The sequence below is a fragment of the Nerophis ophidion genome, linkage group LG20, assembly GCF_033978795.1.
Source record: "Nerophis ophidion isolate RoL-2023_Sa linkage group LG20, RoL_Noph_v1.0, whole genome shotgun sequence".
NCBI classification, from domain to species: domain Eukaryota; kingdom Metazoa; phylum Chordata; class Actinopteri; order Syngnathiformes; family Syngnathidae; genus Nerophis; species Nerophis ophidion.
The window spans coordinates 1,068,556-1,091,616 of record NC_084630.1 but is presented as its reverse complement, the minus strand read 5'-3'; the positions used below and the strand labels follow the sequence as shown (position 1 = coordinate 1,091,616).

The following is a 23,061-nucleotide window of genomic DNA, read 5'->3' as shown; positions in this document are numbered from 1 at the left end:
TGATGTCACCTTGTGTAGTGTAATTTTGAGACAAATTTCCCCAGAAAATATTGTCTGAACACCATTTATACCGTCAATATAATTCTACTATTCAGTTAAATACTGCTTTTTATAATTTAGTTAAATAAAAGCAATGTCATTTTATATGGCTTGCCATGTCATTTTAGTCAGCCTCACCATTGAGTATCCAACTCATTTTTCATGTTGCAATGACAAAGGTTTTAAAGTGTATGAAGTGTTTATAAGTGTGTGAATGCTGTGTGGCTTTTAAATATTTCAAACAGTGGTGGACCGTGCATTTCCCCACCATGGCCTTCAGTGATGTCCCACGTCATGATTATCTCTCAAATACCATAATTGATGTCACCACATGACCATTGCTGTAGAAATATTATACAGCAGGGGTCGGCAACCCGCGGCTCTTTGGCAACTCTGATGTGGCTCAGCTGCATAATCGCCGACCCCCCAGACTGTTACGGGGGGGGATTCCGGATTTCGGGCCCTCTCCCGGACATCACCCGGGCTCAACGTTCTCTGATTTTCACTAGAACTACAACATTGAAGGAGAGCCATGATGGCTGTACTTTTAATGTCCTCTACAACAAGTCATCGCGCCCGCCTTTACGCAATGTTATCTACGTGCCGACCGGACGCATGCATTTCGTTGCTTCTATCGTCACATGAACGAGATTGCAAGACATACTGGGTGATACAGGTTACACTGAAGGTTGTAATATAAACAACTTTAACACTCTTACTAATATTCGCCACACTGTGAACCCACACCAAACAACAATGACAAACACATTTCAGGAGAACATCCTCACAGTAACACAACATAAACACAACACAACACATACCCAGAATCCTTCGCATCCATGACTCTTCCTGAGTATATCATACACCCCCGCGGGGGGTGTTTGGTGCTATGTCTAATTGTCTAATTGTGTTGTGATGCCCCGCTGGATGCATTAAACAATGTAACAAGGTTTTCCAAAATAAATAAACTCAAGTTATGGATAAAAATGCCAACACCGCACTGCCAAATTTATTATTGAAGTCACAAAGTGCATTATTTGTTTTAAAATGCCTCAAAACAGCAGCTTGGATTTGGGACATGCTCTCCCTGAGAAAGCATAAGGAGGTTGAGTTTAGCGGGGTTGGGGGGAGGGAAGGGGGTTTTGGGGGGTGGTAGAAGGCAGCGGGGGTAAGTGCTGCAAGGGGTTCTGGGTATTTGTTCTGTTGTGTTTATGTTGTGTTACGGTGGGGATGTTCCCCCAAAATGTGTTTGTCATTCTTGTTTGGTGTGGGTTCACAGTCGAATGTGTACTACAATTTGTGAGTTCAAATATTTTATTTCTTAATTTTTTTCACGTTTAATATTTTTTTTGCAATTTAAATTTTGACAGTACCACATAAGATATGTTTTAATTAGAGATGTCCAATGACATCGGAAGTCCGATATTATCGGACGATAAATGCTTTAAAATGTAATATCGAAAATTATGGGTATCGGTTTCAAAATTATCAGTATCTGTTTCAAAAAGTAAAATTTATGACTTTTAAAACGCCGCTGTGTACACGGACGTAGGGAAAAGTACAGAGCACCAATTAACCTTAAAGGCACTGCCTTTGAGTGCCGGCCCAATCACATAATATCTACGGCTTTTCACACACACAAGTGAAGGCAAGCATACTTGGTCATCAGCCATACAGGTCACATTGAGAGTAGCCGTATAAACAACTTTAACACTGTTACAAATATGCACCACACTGTGAACCCACACCAAACAAGAATGTCAAACACATTTCGGGAGAACATCCGCACCGTAACACAACAGAACAAATACCCAGAACCACTTGCAGCACTAACTCTTCCGGGACGCTACAATTTACATGTCCCAAATTCCAAGCTGGTGTTTTGAGGAGTGTTAAAAAAATTAATGCACTTTGTGACTTAAATAATAAATATGGCAGTGCCATGTTGGCATTTTTTTTCCATAACTTGAGTTGATTTATTTTGTAAAACCTTGTTACATTGTTTAATGCATCCAGCGGGGCATCACAACAAAATGAGGCATAATAATATCGGTATCAGTTGATAAAGTTATCAGTAATTAAGAGTTGGACAATATCGGAATATCCGATATCGACAAAAAAGCCATTATTGGACATTTCTAACATCAACGCCTCCATATTTGGTAATAAAAACTACAATTAAGATGCACGTCAAAATCAAACAGCCGGTGTGTAACAGGTACAATATTTACAGTACAAACACTGCGTAGGGCTCAACAAAAGACAAAACAGTCACATTCCACTGAATGGCAAAGACTACTTCCTGACTCTGCAACACACCCAAGACAAACTGAAATGAATGCATGTAATTAAAAAAAAAAAATAAAAGACTAATAAAAACCATAAAAAAAGGGTCCCAACTTGGCGGAAATTCATGGGACAGTGGGCGTCTGGAACTTAACTCCTCAATAATTGAGGGATCACTGTCTAATAGTTTATTACCAGTTTTGACAAGCGTGTGTATTTGCAGGGCCGACTTAGACGAGGAGCTGGACTCCCTGCGGGTCCAGTCTGCAATGGACCGGGCCACTGTGAAGGAATTCCACCTGCGTCTCACTGAAGAACACCAGGGTGAATATGTCTGCATTTTCATTTGATAAATGTGTGTCCCTAACATGTACTGTAGTGTAATAACCAGCATAGAGACAGACTGCTAACTGGACACGACATGGCCGCACTTTTGACTCTTATCCGTGCCAATTTGTGAGCAGGATTAACAAGACAACCCTTAATTGGATAACTCAATTAGGACTTGATCACAACCTCTCCCACCGCTAATTGATTAGTAGATCAAGCAATGTTCGTCTTGTTAGTGTCAATACCGATCCCTGTGTTAAAAAGCACATCGCTTTTAATTCAGTCTGCATCCTTTTTGTCAGACGGTGACCACCACAGTGGCTTTAATTAAGCAGCTCAATACCACATCTGTCCTCAATCACTTTCATCTTCCTCACCACCAATGTTGGAAGAAGTGCCATCACCTGATTTAAAGGACGGCACTAATTAAAACCTCGAGTCCCTTTCAATTGGCAGTCGAAATAGCAATTGTAAGAATTGAGCATCTGACAATTAATTACCCAGTGGAGACGTCGTGTTGATTGCCTTGTTTATGTCACATGATACACAGTCGGAGAGTTCAATCGTACCTTTAACCTTCACTTTGTTGGCTGTCTAAGAGTTCTGATACAACTTAAAGGGCCCCACTCATGCTGACAATGTTAAAACGTATTTCATAGTTCAGGGTCTAATATTTAGGATAGGGCAGTGGTTCTCAACCTTTTTTCAGTGATGTACCCCCTGTGAACAGTTTTTTAATTCAAGTACCCCCTAATCACAGCAAAGCATTTTTGGTTGAAAAAAAGAGATAAAGAAGTAAAATACAGCACTATGTCATCAGTTTCTGATTTATTAAATTGTATAACGGTGCAAAATATTGCTCATTTGTAGTGGTCTTTCTTGAACTATTTGGAAACAAAAGATATAAAAATAAGTAAAAACTTGTTGAAAAATAAACAAGTGATTCAATTATAAATGCAGATTTCTCCACATAGAAGTAATCATCAACTTAAAGTGCCCTCTTTGGGGATTGTAATAGAGATCCATCTGGATTCATCAACTTACTTATAAACATTTCTTCACAAAAAAAAGAAATCTTTAACATCAATATTTATGGAACATGTCCACAGAATATCTAGCTGTCAACACTGAATATTGCATTGTTGCATTTCTTTTCACAGTTTATGAACTTACAATCATGTTTTGTTGAAGTGTTATTCAATGAATATATTTATATAGGATTTTTGAATTGTTGCTATTTTTAGAATATTAAAAAAAAAAAATATTGGGTACTTGAAAGTATGCCAAGGGGTACGCGTACCCCCTTTTGAGAACCACTGGGAAGGGGAGAGAATAGGTACCCTCAGTCATTGCACAAGTTCAACAAAACTTTGTTTTCAGCACAATCTGGTTCAAGATTAGACAAACAAACAGTGTACAGGGTTAAAGAACAAGAAATGCTGATGGGTTGCCACAAGGCGCCCCGTAAAAGATGGGAAAAGGTCAACACTGGGGAAGGATGAGTAAAAAAATCTCCATAACAAAGCACATACACATATTACAACGTACATCTCGTGATATCAGTAACAACGGGGAGGGAGTGGAGGGGTCATGGTGGCAGGCCGCAGCGCTCAAGCACTGTCCATCCTACCATCACCCCTATGGGACTTGCGTCGAGGGCGTTGGATTTGGGGGTGGGCTATGTGTGTGTGGTGTGTATTTTTGTGGATGCATGTGTGTGTGTAAGCCTGCCGTACGTCTCTGTTTCGCGGCCTTGATGTCGTGCAGCCGATTCGTCCAAAGTCAACAACAACAGGTGTGTGTCCATTAGAGACAAGAAGGGAGTTTGTTGTTTCTTCGCTGCACTGTCCTTCGGGAGAGTCTCAAAGCCAGGGAAACAATTCCAGTTCAAATGTTTTCTATACGAGTGAAAATAAAATTAGCTTTTCACTCTAAATTGTCAATGACTGGTCCTGAAAATGCTGCGAGGCAGGCAGTCCGGTGTGATCCAAAATCACAAGTGTCCACAGTTCTTCCCGCTTCATCCAATCATTTGTGGCAGCTTAGGGGTACTTTGAAGACTGCCAGGAAACCACAGCTACGCTGACTCCAATCAGCAGATGTCCTGTTGTCATAATTCCGAATAGGTAGATATCTTCACGTCCTCGACAGAAAAGAGTCGCCACTCTTTCTTCTCCCAAGAGTCCGTCGTGCTTCCAGCAACAACCGCTCCGTCACGACAAGCAGCTTCCCCTAAACCAGGGGTGTCCAAACTTTTTCCACTGAGGGCCGCAGACTGAAAGATCAAAGCATGCGGGGGCCATTTTGATATTTTTCCTTTTTAAAAGCAATACGATAGTTGGGTTTTTTTTTCCCTTTACGGCTTTCCTCAAGTTTGGTCCCTGGTCTCCGGAAGGGTCTCAGTCGTAAAATTGTTAGAAAAAAGTCATCAATTATTATTTTTTCATTTAACGCTTGAATCCCGAGATCAACTTCAGGTCTGTCTGTCGTTATAACGATTTTTTAATTTTGTTTTGATGTTTATGGCCTTTATGTCAAAATCCTTGTTTATATGGCAAACACACAAACTATGCAACATTTTCCCCCAAAACATTTCAAAGTGGAATATTTGATGTGAAGTAATTGGAACCCTAAATAGGTCAATAATTAATAACAATAAAAAACGAATAAGTGTTGAAAATAAGCCAAATGTATATTTATATTTTTTTACTTTTAACGCTTAAGTCTGTAGATCTCTTGATTTTAAGATTTTATAATTTTTTTCATACTTTTTTGTTTGTTTGATGCCCTTTTTGTGGAAGAAAACTTAGTTTCGCACAAAATATGCAATATTATCCCCCCAAAATATTGTAAAGTGAAATTGTTCCTGTGAAGTAATTGGAGCCTTCAGCAGGTCAATAACAGTCCGCATGGCAGCTTTGTGTTATTAGTTGCAACTTTTTCTTGTTACATGTCACTGTTTACTCTTTTATTACACTCTTTTATGTTTTACATTTTTACTATAGTATTTTTTAGAATGGGCCAGGGGCCATTAAAAAATTAGCTGGGGGCCACAAATGGCACTCAGGCCGCACTTTGGACACGCCTGCCCTAAACCCAAGAACTTGTCAATATCGTTGAGGCCAGTTAAATAGTTCCAATGTTGATTCGGCGAGCAATGCAAAAAGAGGCAACAAACAAGTTAAGACTAGATAAAGAAGCAAGTAGGAGAGGAAAAGGCAGCGTCCACCCTCGATGAGTGCCAGTGAGAAAAATATATATCTATTTCTACAGGTAAAATTCCCCCAAAGATAAACACAGGGCTGCTTGTTTTTTGGACAAGTTTCATCACCAAAATGTGGGTGTGGCCTGCATCAGCTTGCTGATGTCACCTACAGAAGACTTTAGGCAAATGTTATATTGCATAGTTAGTGTGTTGCTAGCATATTTGTCTCAAATCGCAATATTTTCACGCATAATTTGAAGGAATGATGAAATATGTCTTCCAGATGCATTGTTGCAGGTTGTAATAATACATCTAAAGAAGTGAAATGCATTATATTTATACAGCGCTTTTCTCTAGTGACTCAAAGCGCTTTACATAGTGAAAGCCATTATCTAAGTAACATTTTTTTAACCGGTGTAGGTGGGCAAGTGTAATTTGCAGCCATCATTTTAATGATTATGATTTCTAAAAGGGGTTTGGGCAGAATCTGGATGGTAAAAATGTAAAAGACTCATGCCAAATGCGATCCTGAAAATCCGAAACACCCTGGACGGGAGAAAGACTGAGTTGGTACATGCGATGGACTTAATGCACAAAAACAAAAGAAAAATTAGGTGAGCCCAAAGTAATTTATTCAGTGTCCTCTTCTACTGATGTTTTCCTCAAGACTGCACTATATTTGGGATTTTGCCTCTCATTCACAATGGTTATGACAGACAGGAAGAAAACAAACGGTTTTGTTTTTTTGCAGTCTAACATGTAAAAATGGGTTTGTTCTAGGTGGCTAATGGAGGTAGGGCTGGGCAATTTGGCCTTTTTTTTAATATCTCGATATTTTTAGGCCATGTCACGATACACGAAATACATCTCGATATTTTGCCTTAGCCCCGAATGAACACTTGATGCATATAATGACAGCAGTATGATGATTCTATGTGTCTACATTCAAACATTCTTCTTCATACTGCATTCATATATGCTACTTTTAAACTTTCATGCAGAGAGGGAAACCACAACTAAGTCAATTGACCAAAAGTGTATTTATTAAACAGTTATTGGCACAGTGGCACAAACATTCATGTCATTTCAAAACATCAAGTGCAAGATTGTCAGAAACATTTTCAAACAAACTATGAGTGCACTTTTGTGCATGATGTCACACAAGATATTTCAATAACTGTCAAATATAAATGAGCTGCATAATAGGAAATCTCCTTCGCTATGTGGTAGGTTCCTGCGGACGTTATCTCCTTCTGTTGTTGACTATTTTTTCCATGCAATGTTGATGTGGAAATAGTTACTTCAGCATGTTGTTGGTGTGGCGCCGAACGGAGATGTTGACATGCGGAGTTTCAAGCACTCCTTCTTCTCTAGCGGGTGACTTTTCAAATGATGCTACATTAGCAGTGCTGCTACTTTTTGTGGCAACACTTTTGCTGCATAATTATTCATATTACTATAGTGTACTGTTTTTGCGGGGAAATCATTACAGGGAGTGCATACAGGCAGGCCCACGGAGGCCAAACTGAGCCTGAGTTGTCTGTGATTTTTTCCCACTTAGATTTGGAGCATAATGCTTATTGTAAACCATATGTTTTTGCAGGGAGAGCATACAGTGTGCATACAGTGACAAGGAGGCCAAACTGAGCCAGAGTTACTGCGTGTAATTGGTTTTTTCTCCACTTATATTTTGAGTATTATACCAGTCTCTCTTTTTTTCTACCAAGAAAAGTGCACTTGTTATCAGTGAGAATATACTTCTTTTTTTAAGGGATTTTTGGGTTCATTGAGGTTAGTTAATTTTACTTGTTTTGGAAAGTCTTGACAAGCCAAATTTTCTTGTTCTATTGGCAGATAATTTTGCTTAGTTCAAATAAAATACCCCTCATTTTTGTAATTGTTTTTTTTGTTTTTGAACACTGACTTGTTGCAGTGTAACCTGACTCTCGCCAGATCCTTGTAGTTCGCTGAACTCCACACAAGGATGTGGGACTTCTTAGTGGGAGATTTTTTTCAGAAGGCGAGGCCTTGTAAGAAAAAAATCATTGTATGTGAACGGATAAACTGCTTTCCCGTTATCTTGAATGACGTGCTACTTCAACCACTCGCGTCGAAATCAAGCCGTGATTCTGGTGAGAGCTGGGAAATCCAAAACAGAACAGCCGACATTTTGGATAACGACAGAGCGAAAAGTTTGAGAACTTTTACTGAAACAACGCAGCAATATCAGTAGACGATCGATGTCGTTTGTGCAAAGAAAATGTCTATGAAATCCCGCCCGGTGATCCTAATTATTTGATTATTTTTTTGCTATCTTGAAGGAGTTTGCATTGCCTTCGAGCCCAGATCTTAGTGTGGAGCTCAGCGAACTACAAGGATCTGGCGAGAGTCAGGTTAGTTTCTTCCGAGATGAGGGGTGTCAAACTCATTTTAGCTCAGGGGCCGCGTGGAAGAAAATCTGTGCACAAGCGGGCCGGACTATTAAAATCATGGCATTAAAACTACAAAAATAAAGACAACTTCAGATTGTTTTCCTTGTCTTACTTTGACCAAAAATAGAACAAACACATTCTGAAAATACTACAATAAAACCTATAAAAACAATAACAGCTGCTGTAAAGTTTAGACCAGGGCTGTCAAACTCAAATACAGAGTCGGCCAAAATTTAAAAGTGAACAAAGCCGCGGGCCAAGGTTGAACAAATTCACCTTCTAATTGGGACCCAAACAAGTTTTGCATTGAATATTTTGGACAAGCAAGGCTTAAATAACTTTATAGAGACATGCAAAATCAAATTTCAAATAATAATAATAATTAAAAAGTATCAATGGCATATCAACTAAAAGTAAATAAAAATTGAATGCCTCTTTTCTATTTGCAGCCTTCTGAGGTAAATATCAAAATAAACTTTTTCCACAAATAAAATAACAATCCATGAATCAAACATTCAAGCCTTGAAGTAGCAAGAGAAAGTGCATGAATAAAACGTTAATTATTGCTCAGTTTGCTGTACTGATTTGCTTTAAAACTGAATATAACTTAAAAGTGCAAAATCAACTTTCAAAAAAACAAACGAAAAAACATCAATGGTATATTATCCATCCTTCTTTTCATCACTTATTCCCTTTGGGGTGGCTGGTGCCTATCTCAGCTACAATCGGGCAGAAGGCGGCATACACCCTGGACAAGTCGCCACCTCACCGCAGGGCTTCAATTGTATATTATATAAAAATAAATAAAAATTGAATGCCTCTTTTCTATTTGCAGCCTTCTGAGGTAAATATCAACATTACATTTTTCCACAGGCTAATAAATAAAACAATAAAATAACAATGAATAAATCAACCATTCAGGCCTTTTGACTGCTCAGTTTGTGACACACGGATCTAATCTGATGTGCCCAAGCCAGATCCCTGCCATCTTTACTTGGATGCTAGTTCATTAATGTCGGGGGGGGCTTGGTTTGTTGGTAGGGTGTATATTGTAGCGTCCCAGAAGATTTAGTGCTGCAAGGGGTTCTGGGTATTTGTTCTGTTGTGTTTATGTTGTGTTACAGTGCGGATGCTCTTCCTAAAAGTGTTTCAACTTCAGTGTTGAAGTTGTTTATACGGCCACCCTCAGTGTGACCTGTATGGCTTTTGACCAAGTATGCATGGTATTTACTTGTTTGTGTGTAAAGGCCACCTTTATAACGTGAGTGGGCCGGCACGCTGTTTGTAAGGAGGAAAAGCGGACGTGACCAAAGGTTGTAGGGGATGCTAAAGGCACCCCCAATATTGTTGTCTGGTTGGAAATTGGGCACTGAAATTTGGGTGGGTTGGCAAGTATGAGTATTAGTGGTGAATGGAGTATTATAAAGCGGCACCGACGGGCCAGCTCTAATGTTAATTTGATATTGCCTCAAGGGCCAAAGGAAATTACACAAATTTGTTCCGCGGGCGAGAGTTTAACACCCATGGTTGAGATCCATGAAGGAAAAAATAAAGTGAATGAATGTTTATAGTATAGCAGATGCAAAACATGTGTTTTCTTTTGTATTATTTTTTTAATGAATTAAGTAGCATTTATGACAACCTTTTTCCAAAACACAATATAGAATGTGAGATATAACAGGATAAGGCATACATTTATTATTTGTTTTCAAAATGCTTACAAAAAAATGGGACAGCAAAAAGTGGTACCCCATTTTTATGACTTGATGAGGTCCCTGGGACCCCATTTAGAACATTTCTAGCGCCAACACTGATGGAGTATTAGTGCGTGCAAAACAGCAGCAGGCGGCTGTGGCTTGCGGGCCGGCTCTAATTCTAATGAAATATCATCCATTAATTCATTGCCTAGACTTTGACACCTATGTTCTACAACAGGGTTCTCAAACACGCGGCCCGCGGGCCAATTGCGGCCGCACCCCAACAAGAGATTAAATGGTGGTGCGGCCCGCGAGTGTTATAAGAATGGCTCTTTGCAGCGTCATACACCCAATTTTCAGTGCCCCTTCAGGGTTAATAGTTCTCCCGAGTTTCACCCTACCGACAACATTAAGGGGGCTTTGTAGAGGCGCTGTCTTCAACGTCCTCTACAACCTGTACAACAAGCATGCCAGCCCAGCCACATGTTGTATTTGGCTTTTGTAGACGCACTTGGCGACTGCAAGACATACTCGGTCAACAGCCACACAGGTCACACTGAGGGTGGCCGTATAAACAACTTTAACACTGTTACAAATATGCGCCACACTGTGAAGCCACACCAAAAAAATGACAAACACATTTTGGGAGAACATCCGCACTGTGAAACAACATAAACACAACAGAACAAATACCCAGAATCCCATGCAGCCCTAATTCCTCCGGGCTACAACCCCGCCCCCTATTGTAGCCCGGAAGAGAGATTCTGGGTATTTGTTCCGCTGTGTTTGTTGTATTACGGTGCGGATGTTCTCCCAAAATGTGTTTGTCATTCTTGTTTGGTGTGGGTTTATAGTGTGACACATATTTGTAACAGTGATAAAGTTGTTTATACGGCCACCCTCAGTGTGACCTGTATGGCTGTTGACCAAGTATGTCTTGCAGTCACTTCCGTGGGTGTGCAGTAGTTTCACACAATGTGTGACTGGGCCAGTACAGTTTTTAAGGTGGAAAGGCGGACGAGACGACGGGTTGTAGAGGACGCTTAAGGCAGTGCCATCATGACACACCCCTAATATTATTGTCCGGGTGAAAACCGGGAGAAAGATTACCTCGGGAGATTGTCGGGAGGAGCACTGATATACGGGTGTTTCCCGGAAAGATCGCAAGAGTTGGCAAGTAAGTTGCTAGGGCGGTATAGCCATTCAAAGAAGGGGAATTCATTAAAAAGTTAATGTTTGATTTTTTTCAGCCTGGCCCAGTTTCTGCATCCAGTGGCCCCCAGGTAGATTGAGTTTGAGACCCCTGTTCTACAATGTAGCATTTTTGCAGAAGCATGCCTAAAGATTACAGGGAGTGCATGCAGGTCCTAGGGTCCTCAATTAACTAACAATGTGTGACCAAACACCTTGAATTGTGGCAAGAAGTTTGTTTCAGGCTGAAATAACTTGGAACTTAACATTTGAGGTGAGTTATGTCGGCTTCATTAAAGGCAAATAAAGGACAAAGTGCTGCATGTATGCTTTGTCCTGGGAAGTTTGTTACTTTGAATTAGCCAGCTCTTTCGTCTTCCTGGCATGTCACATCCAATCAGAAGGAAGCTGCAGAAAAGGACAGGAGGGGCTGCCGGCTGTACATAACCATGTTGGGAGTAATTTAGCCCAGCAGCCTGGGAGTTGTCACCTTGATAAGAAGACGTGGTGGCTCCCTAGTCGCCCGCCGCAAGAGGAGGAGGTCCTGGCAAAGGCGGCATACATTAATGTCCCCTTGCATGTCTGTTCATGAGCCATGGCACAAAAGCTTGCTTCCTTTCATGTGCTACCTTTCGTTAGAGATCATCCTGCAAGCCCTCGGCTCTTTGATCAGGTCACAGAGGTTCTGGAGAGAACGTTGTAGTCGCTCAAAACTTATTTTGGAGCTTGGACTAAAATCACTGCTGACATATTGTTCAGTCTGACAGTTCGGACGAGGAAAATGTAGTAATATAACATGTTTTTTATAGCTTTAAAGAGGCAAAACATCTGGTTTGAGTGGAACTGTCATCGCACAAGTGAGCATTGAAAATACGAGGAGACTTTTTGACACAGAAATCCTATTGGTCATTTTTCTGCCACACGTAACCAGCGAGGGTGAAAGACTCGTAAATGTGTGCACCAAGGACTGGGCCATATATCGAACATACTCCATATGTCGCAGGTTTGATATACAAACCCTGTTTCCATATGAGTTAGGAAATTGTGTTAGATGTAAATATGAACGAAATACAATGATTTGCAAATCCTTTTCAAGCCATATTCAGTTGAATGCACTACAAAGACAACATATTTGATGTTCAAACTCATAAACTTTTTTTTTTTTGCAAATAATAATTAACTTAGAATTTCATGGCTGCAACACGTGCCAAAGTAGTTGGGAAAGGGCATGTTCACCACTGTGTTACATCACCTTTTCTTTTAACAACACTCAATAAACGTTTGGGAACTGAGGAAACTCATTGTTGAAGCTTTGAAAGTGGAATTATTTCCCATTCTTGTTTTATGTAGAGCTTCAGTCCTTCAACAGTCCTCTGTCGTATTTTACGCTTCATAATGTGCCACACATTTTCCATGGGAGACAGGTCTGGACTGCAGACGGCCCAGGAAAGTACCCTCACTCTTTTACCACGAAGCCACGCTGTTGTAACATTTGTCTTGCTGAAATAAGCAGAAGCATCCATGATAACGTTGCTTGGACGACAACATATGTTGCTCCAAAACCTGTATGGACCTTTCAGCATTAATGGTGCCTTCACACATGTGTAAGTTACCCATGCCTTGGGCACTAATACACCCCCATACCATCACACATGTGTAAGTTACCCATGTCTTGTTCACTAATACACCCCCATACCATCACACATGTGTAAGTTACCCATGTCTTGTTCACTAATACACCCCCATACCATCACACATGTGTAAGTTAGTCATGTCTTGTTCACTAATACACCCCCATACCATCACACATGTGTAAGTTACCCATGTCTTGTTCACTAATACACCCCCATACCATCACACATGTGTAAGTTACCCATGCCTTGGGCACTAATACACCCCCATACCATCACAGATGTGTAAGTTACCCATGCCTTGGGCACTAATACACCCCCATACCATCACACATGCTGGCTTTTACACTTTGTGCCTATAACAATCCGGATGGTTATTTTCCTCTTTGTTCCGGAAGACACCACGTCCACAGTTTTGAAATATAGTTTGAAATGTGGACTCGTCAGACCACAGAACACTTTTCCACTTCGCATCAGTCCATCTTAGATGATCTCAAGCCCAGAGAAGCCGGCAGCGTTTCTGGATGTTGTTGATGAATGGGTTTTGCTTTGCATAGCAGAGTTTTTACTGTCAGTGGTTTTATAAAGTGTTCCTGAGCCCATGTGGTGATATCCTTTACACAATGATGTCGGTTTTTGATGCAGTACCGCCTGAGGGATCAAAGGTCCATAATATCATCGCTTACGTGCAGTGATTTCTCCAGATTCTCTGAACCTTTTGATGATTTTACGGACCGTAGATGGTAAAATCCCTAAATTCCTTGCAATAGCTCGTTGAGAAATGTTGTTCTAAAACTGTTTGACAATTTGCTTACAAATTGGTGACCCTCACCCCATCCTTGTTTGTGAATTACTTATCATTTCATGGAAGCTGCTTTTATACCAAATCATGGCACCCACCTGTTCCCAATTAGCCTGCACACCTGTGGGATGTTCCAAATAAGTGTTTGATGAGCATTCCTTTAACTTTCTCAGTCTTTTTTGCCACTTGTGCCCGCTTTTTTGAAACATGTTGCTGGCATCCAATTCCAAATGAGCTAATATTTGCAAAAAATAATGTTTACCAGTTTGAACATTATGTATCTTGTCTATTCAATTGAATATAAGTTGAAAAGGATTTGCAAATTATTGTATTCTGTTTTTTATTGACCATTTACACAATGTGCCAACTTCACTGGTTTTGGGTTTTGTATTCAAAATCCAAGTACTTGCCATGGCCTCCATGTGCCCGTATGCACTCCCTACCATACCTTAACCCTTCTTAAATAGGGTTTTTCTTGCCAATTGCTTCTACTTTTCACCAATTTTCTGTCTTGTTACACCTTAATGATTACGTGTTTCCTTTATTTCTTTTTTTTTTAAGTCAAGGCTGATAGTGAAGTTCTCTGTGCATATAAGCTGTCCATTGGGGGAACCCTCATGGACTACAAAGCAGTGCTGCCCGGGGCTCTACAGTCTTCACCAGGGATTCAAGTCCTTCTCGCATTTGTTTAGGTTCCCTTGAAAGAAGCTGTGTGTTTGCTTTTTTTTTTACATTGTTTCCCCCATGTCCTTGCGCATTTTTAAATAAACCCCTTTCTGTTATTTCGGATGGCAGCGGCCGAGAGTCTGTGATAAAACAGCACTGCTTGACTTCCGTCTGACTGACAGGAACAATAAAAATGTGCCTTACGAAGGAAATTTGAGCTTTAGTGATGCTAATTGATTTAACGCAGCCCTTTTTTATCATCCTATTGATTGAGCCGCCCGGGTTTGATGCCCCGTGTCACAACAACCTTTGTTCTCCTGTGCAGAGCTGCTCGGCAAAGTGCTGCAGGAGCGCCGGGTCAAAAGAAGCACGCCGAGAAAGCCCTCCCTTTCTTCGCAGCGATTGGAAGAGTCGTTCAAAAAGGTACAGCGCTATGCCTTCGCTAAGTGTTCTTTGTCACCACCAAATAAAAGACATAACTGCTGCACAATGGCGCTCAGTAAATTAACTCATGTTCTGTCTGGAATGATTTGAAAATGTCACATTTTGGTCAGTTCCTCATCATGTCATGTTTTTTTCCCCCTGGCAACGCATTAGATAAATCGGTGGCTTATTTGAACAATTATCAGCTCTTAATCAAATTTGAAAAAGCTACTTCAGTTTATCTCCACCCGTCTGCTTTTTGGCACCCTCTCTTTTATGGATGGGGAGAGCAGGACCCCGCTAAAAATGCCCCGAGGCACAAACCCAGCAGCCATTAACAGACTCCTAGAAGGAGCTAACAAAATGACTAAGTATTCCTGGGTAATGTCCACAGTTGTGATTTTAACAATATCAATCCATTTTCTACCGCTTGTTCCTTTTGTGGTCGCGGGGAATCGCTGGAGCCCATCTCAGTTGCATTCGGGCCGAAGGGGGGGTACACCCTGGACAAGTCGCCACCTCATCGCAGGGCCAACACAGACAACATTCACACTCACATTCACACACTAGGGACCATTTAGTGTTGCCAATCAACCTATCCCCAGGTGCATGTCTTTGGAGGTGGGAGGGGCCTATCCCCAGGTGCATGTCTTTGGAGGTGGGAGGAAGCCGGAGTACCCGGAGGAGAACATGCAAACTCCACACAGAAAGATCCTGAGCCCGGGTTTGAACCCAGGGGTGTCCAAAGTGCGACCCGGGGGCCATTTTTTACTGGCCCGACGGCACATTTTAAGAATACAATTGAAAAAAAATGTAAAACATATAAAGTGGTATAAAAGAGCAAACAGGTGAAATGTAACAAGAAATTGTTGCAATGTTTACTCTTATAACACAAAGCTGCCATGCAGGCTGTTTCTTTCTTTAAAAAATAATCATGAATCAAAATCAATGTCACTTCTAATTATCGACCTATTCAAGGCTCCGATTACGTCACATTAAATATTCCACTTTGAAATATTTTTGGGGGAAAATGTTGCATATTTTGTGTTTTGCCATATAAAAAAACTGAGCTGTTTTTTTGTTTGTTTTAAGAAGGGCCTAAAACAAACAAAAAATATAAACAACAATAAAACTAATAATTGACGGATAGATCTGAAGTTGATCTCGAGATTATTGTGCTAAAAGTAAACTGTAAAATAAATATATAATTTATTTTTAACACTTTTGGATACCCAATTATTTTAGTGTGATTGGATTTTAAGTGTCATTGCTCAAAAAATAATAATGAATCAAAATCCAAAATTAAGGCTCCAATTATTATATAATCTCAAATATTCCACCTAAAAAAATTATTGGGTGAAAATATTGCATATTTTGTGTTTTTCCATTTTTTTCCTAATGTTGATCTGGAGATTTAAAACTTGAATAATAATGAAAATAATAATACTGAATAATGACACATTTTTTATATATTTTTTTGACCAAAACCCTTTGGGGTCCCCGGGATCATAACTGAGTGGAGGCCGAAATGTATATTTCTTATACATATATTGTATTGGTTTTTAAAATAAAAATAATGAAAATGGCCCCCGCTTGCTTTGACTTTTCAGTGTGCGGCCCTCAGTGCTATTACAGCTTTAAGTCTTCAGGGAAGGCTGTCCACAAGGTTGCGGAGTGTGTTTATAGGAGTTTTCCACTATTTTCTTCCAAAAGTGCATTGGTGAGGTCACACTCTGATGTTCATTTAATTTCATTTATTTCAGGAAATGACATCAAAATAATAATAATAAACCAAAACAAAAGTACAAAGTTGACAACACATAATATCAATTAATATAGTGCAAAAGTGAATGTACAGTTTGTAATGCATGATTGTCCAGTTTTGCCTGAAAGGGAGTGGGAATAAAACTTATTTCCTCCCATCCCCAGTTCTCTATTCAATGATTATTCACAAGAGTTTCACTGTTACTTTGTTGAAGGATTATAATACAAATAGTGGCATGACCTCAGGTAACAAGAACTATTACACTGTAACAATACTTTTAATGTTGGTCGAGAAGGCCTGGCTCTCAGTCTCCTTTCTAATTCATCCCAAAGGTGTTCTATCGGGTTCAGGTCAGGACTCTGTGCAGGCCAGTCAAGTTCATCCACACCAGACTCTGTCATCCATGTCTATATGGACCTTGCTTTGTGCACTGGAAGAGGAAGGGGCCCGCTCCAAACTGTTCCCACAAGGTTGGGACCTAGATAGTACTTTATTGAAGAGGGGTTAGTGCGTCTGCCTCACAATACAAAGGTCCTGAGTAGTCCTGGATTCAATCCTGGGCTCGGGATCTTTCTGTGTAGGGTTTGCATGTCCTCCCCGTGACTCCGTGGGTTCCCTCCGGGTACTCCGGCTTCCTCCCACCTCCAAAGACATGCACCTGGGGATAAGGGGATAAGTTGATTGGTAACACTAAATGGTCCCTAGTGTGTAAATGTTGTCTGTCTATCTGTTTTGGACCTGCGATGGGATGGCGACTTGTCCAGGGTGTACACCGTTTTCCGCCCGATTGTAGCTGAGATAGGCACCAGCACCCCCACGATCCCAAAAGGGACAAGCGGTAGAAAATGAATGGATGGATTTTGTATCCCTTTAATTTAGGTAGCCAGGGACTGCAGATGGACATTAGCCAATTAGCTCTAATGTGGTACAGAACATATATCTGTCTGTGAGCTTAATGTTTCCGTACATTGTCCCTTTAAATAAAGACTCAACTAATGCGTGTCCATAACACAAAAAGTACAATGTTCAGTGTTGCAGCAGTCATCACAATTTGCCTTTTTCCAAAAGTCACTAGTCCCATATAAAATTCCTGTCAAAGTACAAACCCTGTTTACATATGAGTGGGAAATTATGTTTTTGATTGATTGATTGAAACTTTTATTACTAGGTTGCAGAGTTCAGTACATAATCCGTCCAATTGAGCACTAAATGTTAATAGGTCCACATTAATCAATTCATGGTAAGATAGTTAAACGTAAATATAAACACAATACAATGATTTGCAAATCCTTTTCAAGCATATTCAGTTGAATATGCTACAAAGACAACATATTTGATGTTCAAACTGATAATCTGGAGAAATCACTCCACGTAAGCGGCATGGCCGGAAACCAACATTGAATGACCTTCCATCCCTCAGAAAGCACCGTATCAAAAACCGACATAAATCTCTAAAGGATATCACCACATGGGCTCAGGAACACTTCATAAAACCACTGTCACTAAATACAGTTTGTCGCTACATCTGTAAGTGCAAGTTAAAGCTCTACTATGCAAAGCGAAAGCCATTTATCAACAACATCCAGAAACGCCGCCGGCTTCTCTGGGCCCGAGATCATCTAAGATGGACTGATGCAAAGTAGAAAAGTGTTCTGTGGTCTGACGAGTCCACATTTCAAATTGTTTTTGGAAATATTTGACATCGTGTCATCCGGACCAAAGGGAAGCTAACCATCCAGACTGTTATTGACACAAAGTGTAAAAGCCAGCATGTGTGATGGTATGGGGGTGCATTAGTGCCCAAGGCATGGGTAACTTACACATCTGTGAAGGCACCATTAATGCTGAAAGGTACATACAGCTTTTGGAGCAACATATGCTGCCATCTAAGCGCTATCTTTTTCATGGACGCCCCTGCTTATTTCAGCAAGACAATGCCAAGCCACATTCAGCACGTGACAACAGCGTGGCTTTGTAAAAAAAAGAGTGCAGGTACTTTCCTGGCACGCCTGCAGTCCAGACCTGTCTCCCATGGAAAATGTGTGGTGCATTATGAAGCGTAAAATATGACTGTTGAAGGACTGAAGCTCTACATAAAACAAGAATGGGAAAGAATTCCACTTTCAAAGCTTCAACAATTAGTTTCCTCAGTTCCCAAACGTTTTTGAGTGTTGTTAAAAGAAAAGGTGATGTAACACAGTGGTGAACATGCCCTTTCCCAACTACTTTGGCACGTGTTGCAGCCATGAAATTAAAAAGTTCATTATTATTTGCAAAAAAAAATAAAGTGTATGAGTTGTCTTTATAATGCTTTCAATTGACTATGGGTTGAAAATGATTTGCAAATCATTGTATTCCGTTTATATTTACATCAAACACAATTTACCATTCTTATGGAGTTTGTACATCTTCGGGTGTTCAAGTTGATTTGCTGCAATTAAAGCATGTCCAAAAAGTTGATGATGCAAAGAAATATGAGCATATAGCACTGAGGCTACAAATCCTTGATTCCTTCAGATCCAGCAGCTGGAGCAAAGGATGCTGTCCCTTGAGGGGGAGACGGAGCGGCTGAGGGAAGAGAAACAGCAGCTCCTTGAGGCCAATGAAGACTTGGCCCATGACTGCTGCAGACTCCAAGCCTCGCGGGACCACCTGCAAGCCCAGGAAGACTTTAACTCCCAGGCCTTGGCCCAGTGGGAACGGCATCGCGGCGAGATCGTGGCTCTGGAAGCCGGCTGGCCGTCTCTGGAAAAGAGTCCTCCGAGCTCCGTCATCAGCTGCTGAAGCTGAGGCAGGAGTTGGGCATTCTCCGTGCGGCCCGCGACTTCTACAGGAACCGAACGGCGGCACCATCGCGGGCCGGGAGCGCCGGCGGTATTAGCGGCAAAGCGAAGTTGAAAACAATTAAGCTCAGGGGTTCCAGCCGCCGAAGCGTCATCCCCAATCAAGCCATCAGCTGGCAAGGCCGCATCCCAAGTCCCTCTAAGGACGAGTGGGAGGACTTGAGCGGCGAGAGGTAATGATGCACACACACACTCACTGCTTCCCCAACCTCATTATTTTTGGTGTTTAGAGTGTGGGCTGGCGATGACATCTGGGGGCCACGTACAGTGGGGCAAAAAGTATTTAGTCAGCCAGCGATTGTGCAAGTTCTCCCACTTCAAAGGATGACAGAGGTCTGTCATTTTCATCATAGGTACACTTCAACTGGGAGAGACAGAATGTGGAAAAAAAATCCAGGAATTCACATTGTAGGAATTTTAAAGAATTTATTTGTAAATTATGGTGGAAATAAGTATTTGGTCAACTCACTGATGGAAGGAGGTTTTGGCTCCAAATCTCAGGATACATGGCCCCATTCATTCTTTCCTTAACACGGATCAATCGTCCTGTCCCCTTGGCAGAAAAACAGCCCCAAAGCATGATGTTTCCACCCCCATGCTTCACAGTAGGTGTGGTGTTCTTGGCATGCAACTCAGTATTCTTCTTCCTCCAAACACCAGCAGTTGAGTTTATACCAAAAAGTTCTATTTTGGTTTCATCTGACCACATGACATTCTCCCAATCCTCTGCTGTATCATCCATGTATCCATTTTGGTATAAACTCAACTGGTGGTGTTTGGAGGAAGAAGAATACTGAGTTGCATCCCAAGAACACCATACCTACTGTGAAGCATGGGGGTGGAAACATCATGCTTTGGGGCTGTTTTTCTGCTAAGGGGACAGGACGATTGATCCGTGTTAAGGAAAGAATGAATGGGGGCCATGTATCCTGAGATTTGGAGCCAAACCTCCTTCCATCTGTGAATAGTTGACCAAATACTTATTTTCCACCATCATTTACGAATAAATTATTTAAAATTCCTACAATGTGAATTCCTGGATTTTTTTTCCACATTCTGTCTCTCCCAGTTGAAGTGTACCTATGATGAAAATGACAGACCTCTGTCATCATTTGAAGTGGGAGAACTTGCACAATCGCTGGCTGACTAAATACTTTTGGCCCCCCTGTAACATGGAGGGGACATTGTGCATATGCAAAGCGAAGAGGTGATTGAATTCCATCCTCTTGTCTCGTTGGTATTCAGGAACCCAAAGAAGAAGGAATGATAGAGAGGCAGCGGAACGAGGGCGGGGGGGGGGGGGGGGGGGGGGGGGGGGGTGTCAGATCCCGTGAAATGTCCTGGGACGCCGCGCTCGGAGCTTATTGACTGAAATTTGCATGCAAAATTAGCCATGGCTGTGTACAAAGTTGAAGCGGTGCCAGAAAAGCCCAGGGATGAGGCTTTTGGAAGGAGGGAGGGTGTGGGGGGGGGGGGGGGGGGGGGGGGGGGGGGGCATGTCTTGATACCTTTCAGCTGTGCCGTTTTCACCCGCTCGCAATAACACGGGGCCCGGAATTGACGGCTTGGCAGTTTGATTTAATATAGCGGTCCTTTGCATATTGGCTAACATCCCCCTCTTGACAGCGCTAAGGACCCCCCTGCAAGCACTACCCCACCCACCACATGCGCCCCCGCGTGTCGTTGCGTTGCTTGTCTCGTGTCCTGTCAATTCGCAAACGTGCCTTCGCCTCTCTTTATTTCTGCCAGCCACAGTCCTCTCTTCGCCTTAATTCAGTCGGATACATTTTGAATGACTCTCCTCGGCTCCGTACCAGATGTCTACAAGCTGTTTAACAGCCTCTAAATTAAGACCCATCCACAGTAATTATTTCATGTATGTTTTATGCAAAAAAGCCACTGAGACGCTTATTCAATGATGGTCGGAATGATTTGATTCCAAAGACTCGCAGCTATAGCCGCTATTTATCCCACCCCCATCTCTCCACTTCCTTCCGTCCTCCTTCCTTCACCAACTAATTCATCACACCGTAATCCACCCCGGCCCACTGGAGGCCGTTTAGCAGGGACTGGGTGCAACTAGGCCCGGCTTTCCTAATGCTCTCCAGGTGGCTAATAAGCAGCCGTCTAATATACACTTTACCTGCCAGGAGGATCTAAGTGGATTTGAGAAGACGGAGGTCTAAACTGAGATGTTGTCTTGTTTAAGGCACCTGTCAACTCATTTGTTACAGTAAAGCCCTCCACACCTCCTCCTCTCGCCCTCCTCAATATGTGGAGTAATGCTTAAAGAAGTTTGGCCTGAAACATGCCAAATGAAGACGTCCGACCTGTTAAGAAAATGCTGACAGGTCTTTGTTTTCATCCTCTGGCTCTCGCTCCTACATTCTCTCAAGTCTGAAACAGCTGGAGGCAGCTGACTGTTTGGACCACATCAGCAATTTAGTTGTTTGAGGTTAGAATCTGGTCAAAACATTGTGCTATTGAAAAAGGGCCGTCACAAGAACAGTATTAAAGTCCTCCTGAAAGCCACTACTAGCCACCACACAGTCTGATAGTTTATATATCAATGATGAAATATTAACATTGCAACACATGACGATACGCCCGCTTTAGTTTACTAAATTGCAATTTTAAATTTTGCGCGGAAGTATCATGCAAAAACGTCGCGGTATGATGACGCGTGACGTCACGCATTGTAGAGGACATTTTGGTCCAGCACCAATCACAGCTATAAGTCGTCTCTTTTCATCGCATAATTACACAGTATTCTGGACATCTGTGTTGCTGAACCTTTTGCAATTTGTTCAATGAATAATGGAGACGTCAAAGAAGAAAGATGTAAGATGTAGGTGGGAAGCGGTGTATTGCGTCCGCCTTTAGCCACACAAACACAGCCGGTGTTTGCTTGTTTACATTCCCGAAAAATGACGGTGAAGCTTTACTATGGAACAGAGCGGTCAAGCGAACATGGTTCCCTACCACATGTCAAGCGGCAGGTTTCGGTGAGAAAATGGTGGTATTAAGTCGGTTCTGACCTTACACATGAGCAGAGAGCTTGCATCGTTCCTCCTGCACATGTCAAAAAGGGGACTGCGGACTCTCTTGCCTCTTCCCACCGGCCGAATTGCTCTGACGTCTATTTTTTTTTCTTTTTTTTTTCTAGTCCTTCACTCTCACTTTCCTCATCCACGAATCTTTCACCCTCGCTCAAATTAATGGGGAAATCGTCGCTTTCTCGGTCTGAATCGATTTCGCTGCTGGTGGCCATGATTGTAAACAATGTGAGGATGTGAGGAGCTCCACAACCCGTGATGTCACGCGCACATTGTCTGCTACTTCCGGTTCAGACAAGGCTTTTTTATTAGCGACCAAAAGTTGCAAACTTTATCGTGGATGTTCTCTACGAAATCCTTTCAGCCAAAATATGGCAATATGGGGAAATGATGAAGTATGAGTGGGTTGAGTGTCTTCCTAGTCTCTTCCAAAACTATATTTGGGTTGAGTGTCTTCCTAGTCTCTTCCAAAACTAGATTTGGGTTGAGTGTCTTCCTAGTCTCTTCCAAAACTATATTTGGGTTGAGTGTCTTCCTAGTCTCTTCCAAAACTATATTTGGGTTGAGTGTCTTCCTAGTCTCTTCCAAAACTATATTTGGGTTGAGTGTCTTCCTAGTCTCTTCCAAAACTATATTTGGGTTGAGTGTCTTCCTAGTCTCTTCCAAAACTATATTTGGGTTGAGTGTCTTCCTAG

At 41.6% G+C, this 23,061-nt stretch overlaps 1 protein-coding gene across 1 annotated transcript in view; it reads left to right on the top strand.

Moving 5' to 3' along the window:
- Positions 1-23,061, top strand: part of cntln (centlein, centrosomal protein) — a 429,542-nt gene that overhangs the window by 148,647 nt on the left and 257,834 nt on the right. The window contains 4 exon segments of the mRNA XM_061880275.1: positions 2,549-2,649; positions 14,605-14,702; positions 18,985-19,195; positions 19,198-19,483. Of these exon segments, the coding sequence (XP_061736259.1) occupies positions 2,549-2,649; positions 14,605-14,702; positions 18,985-19,195; positions 19,198-19,483 (696 nt within the window).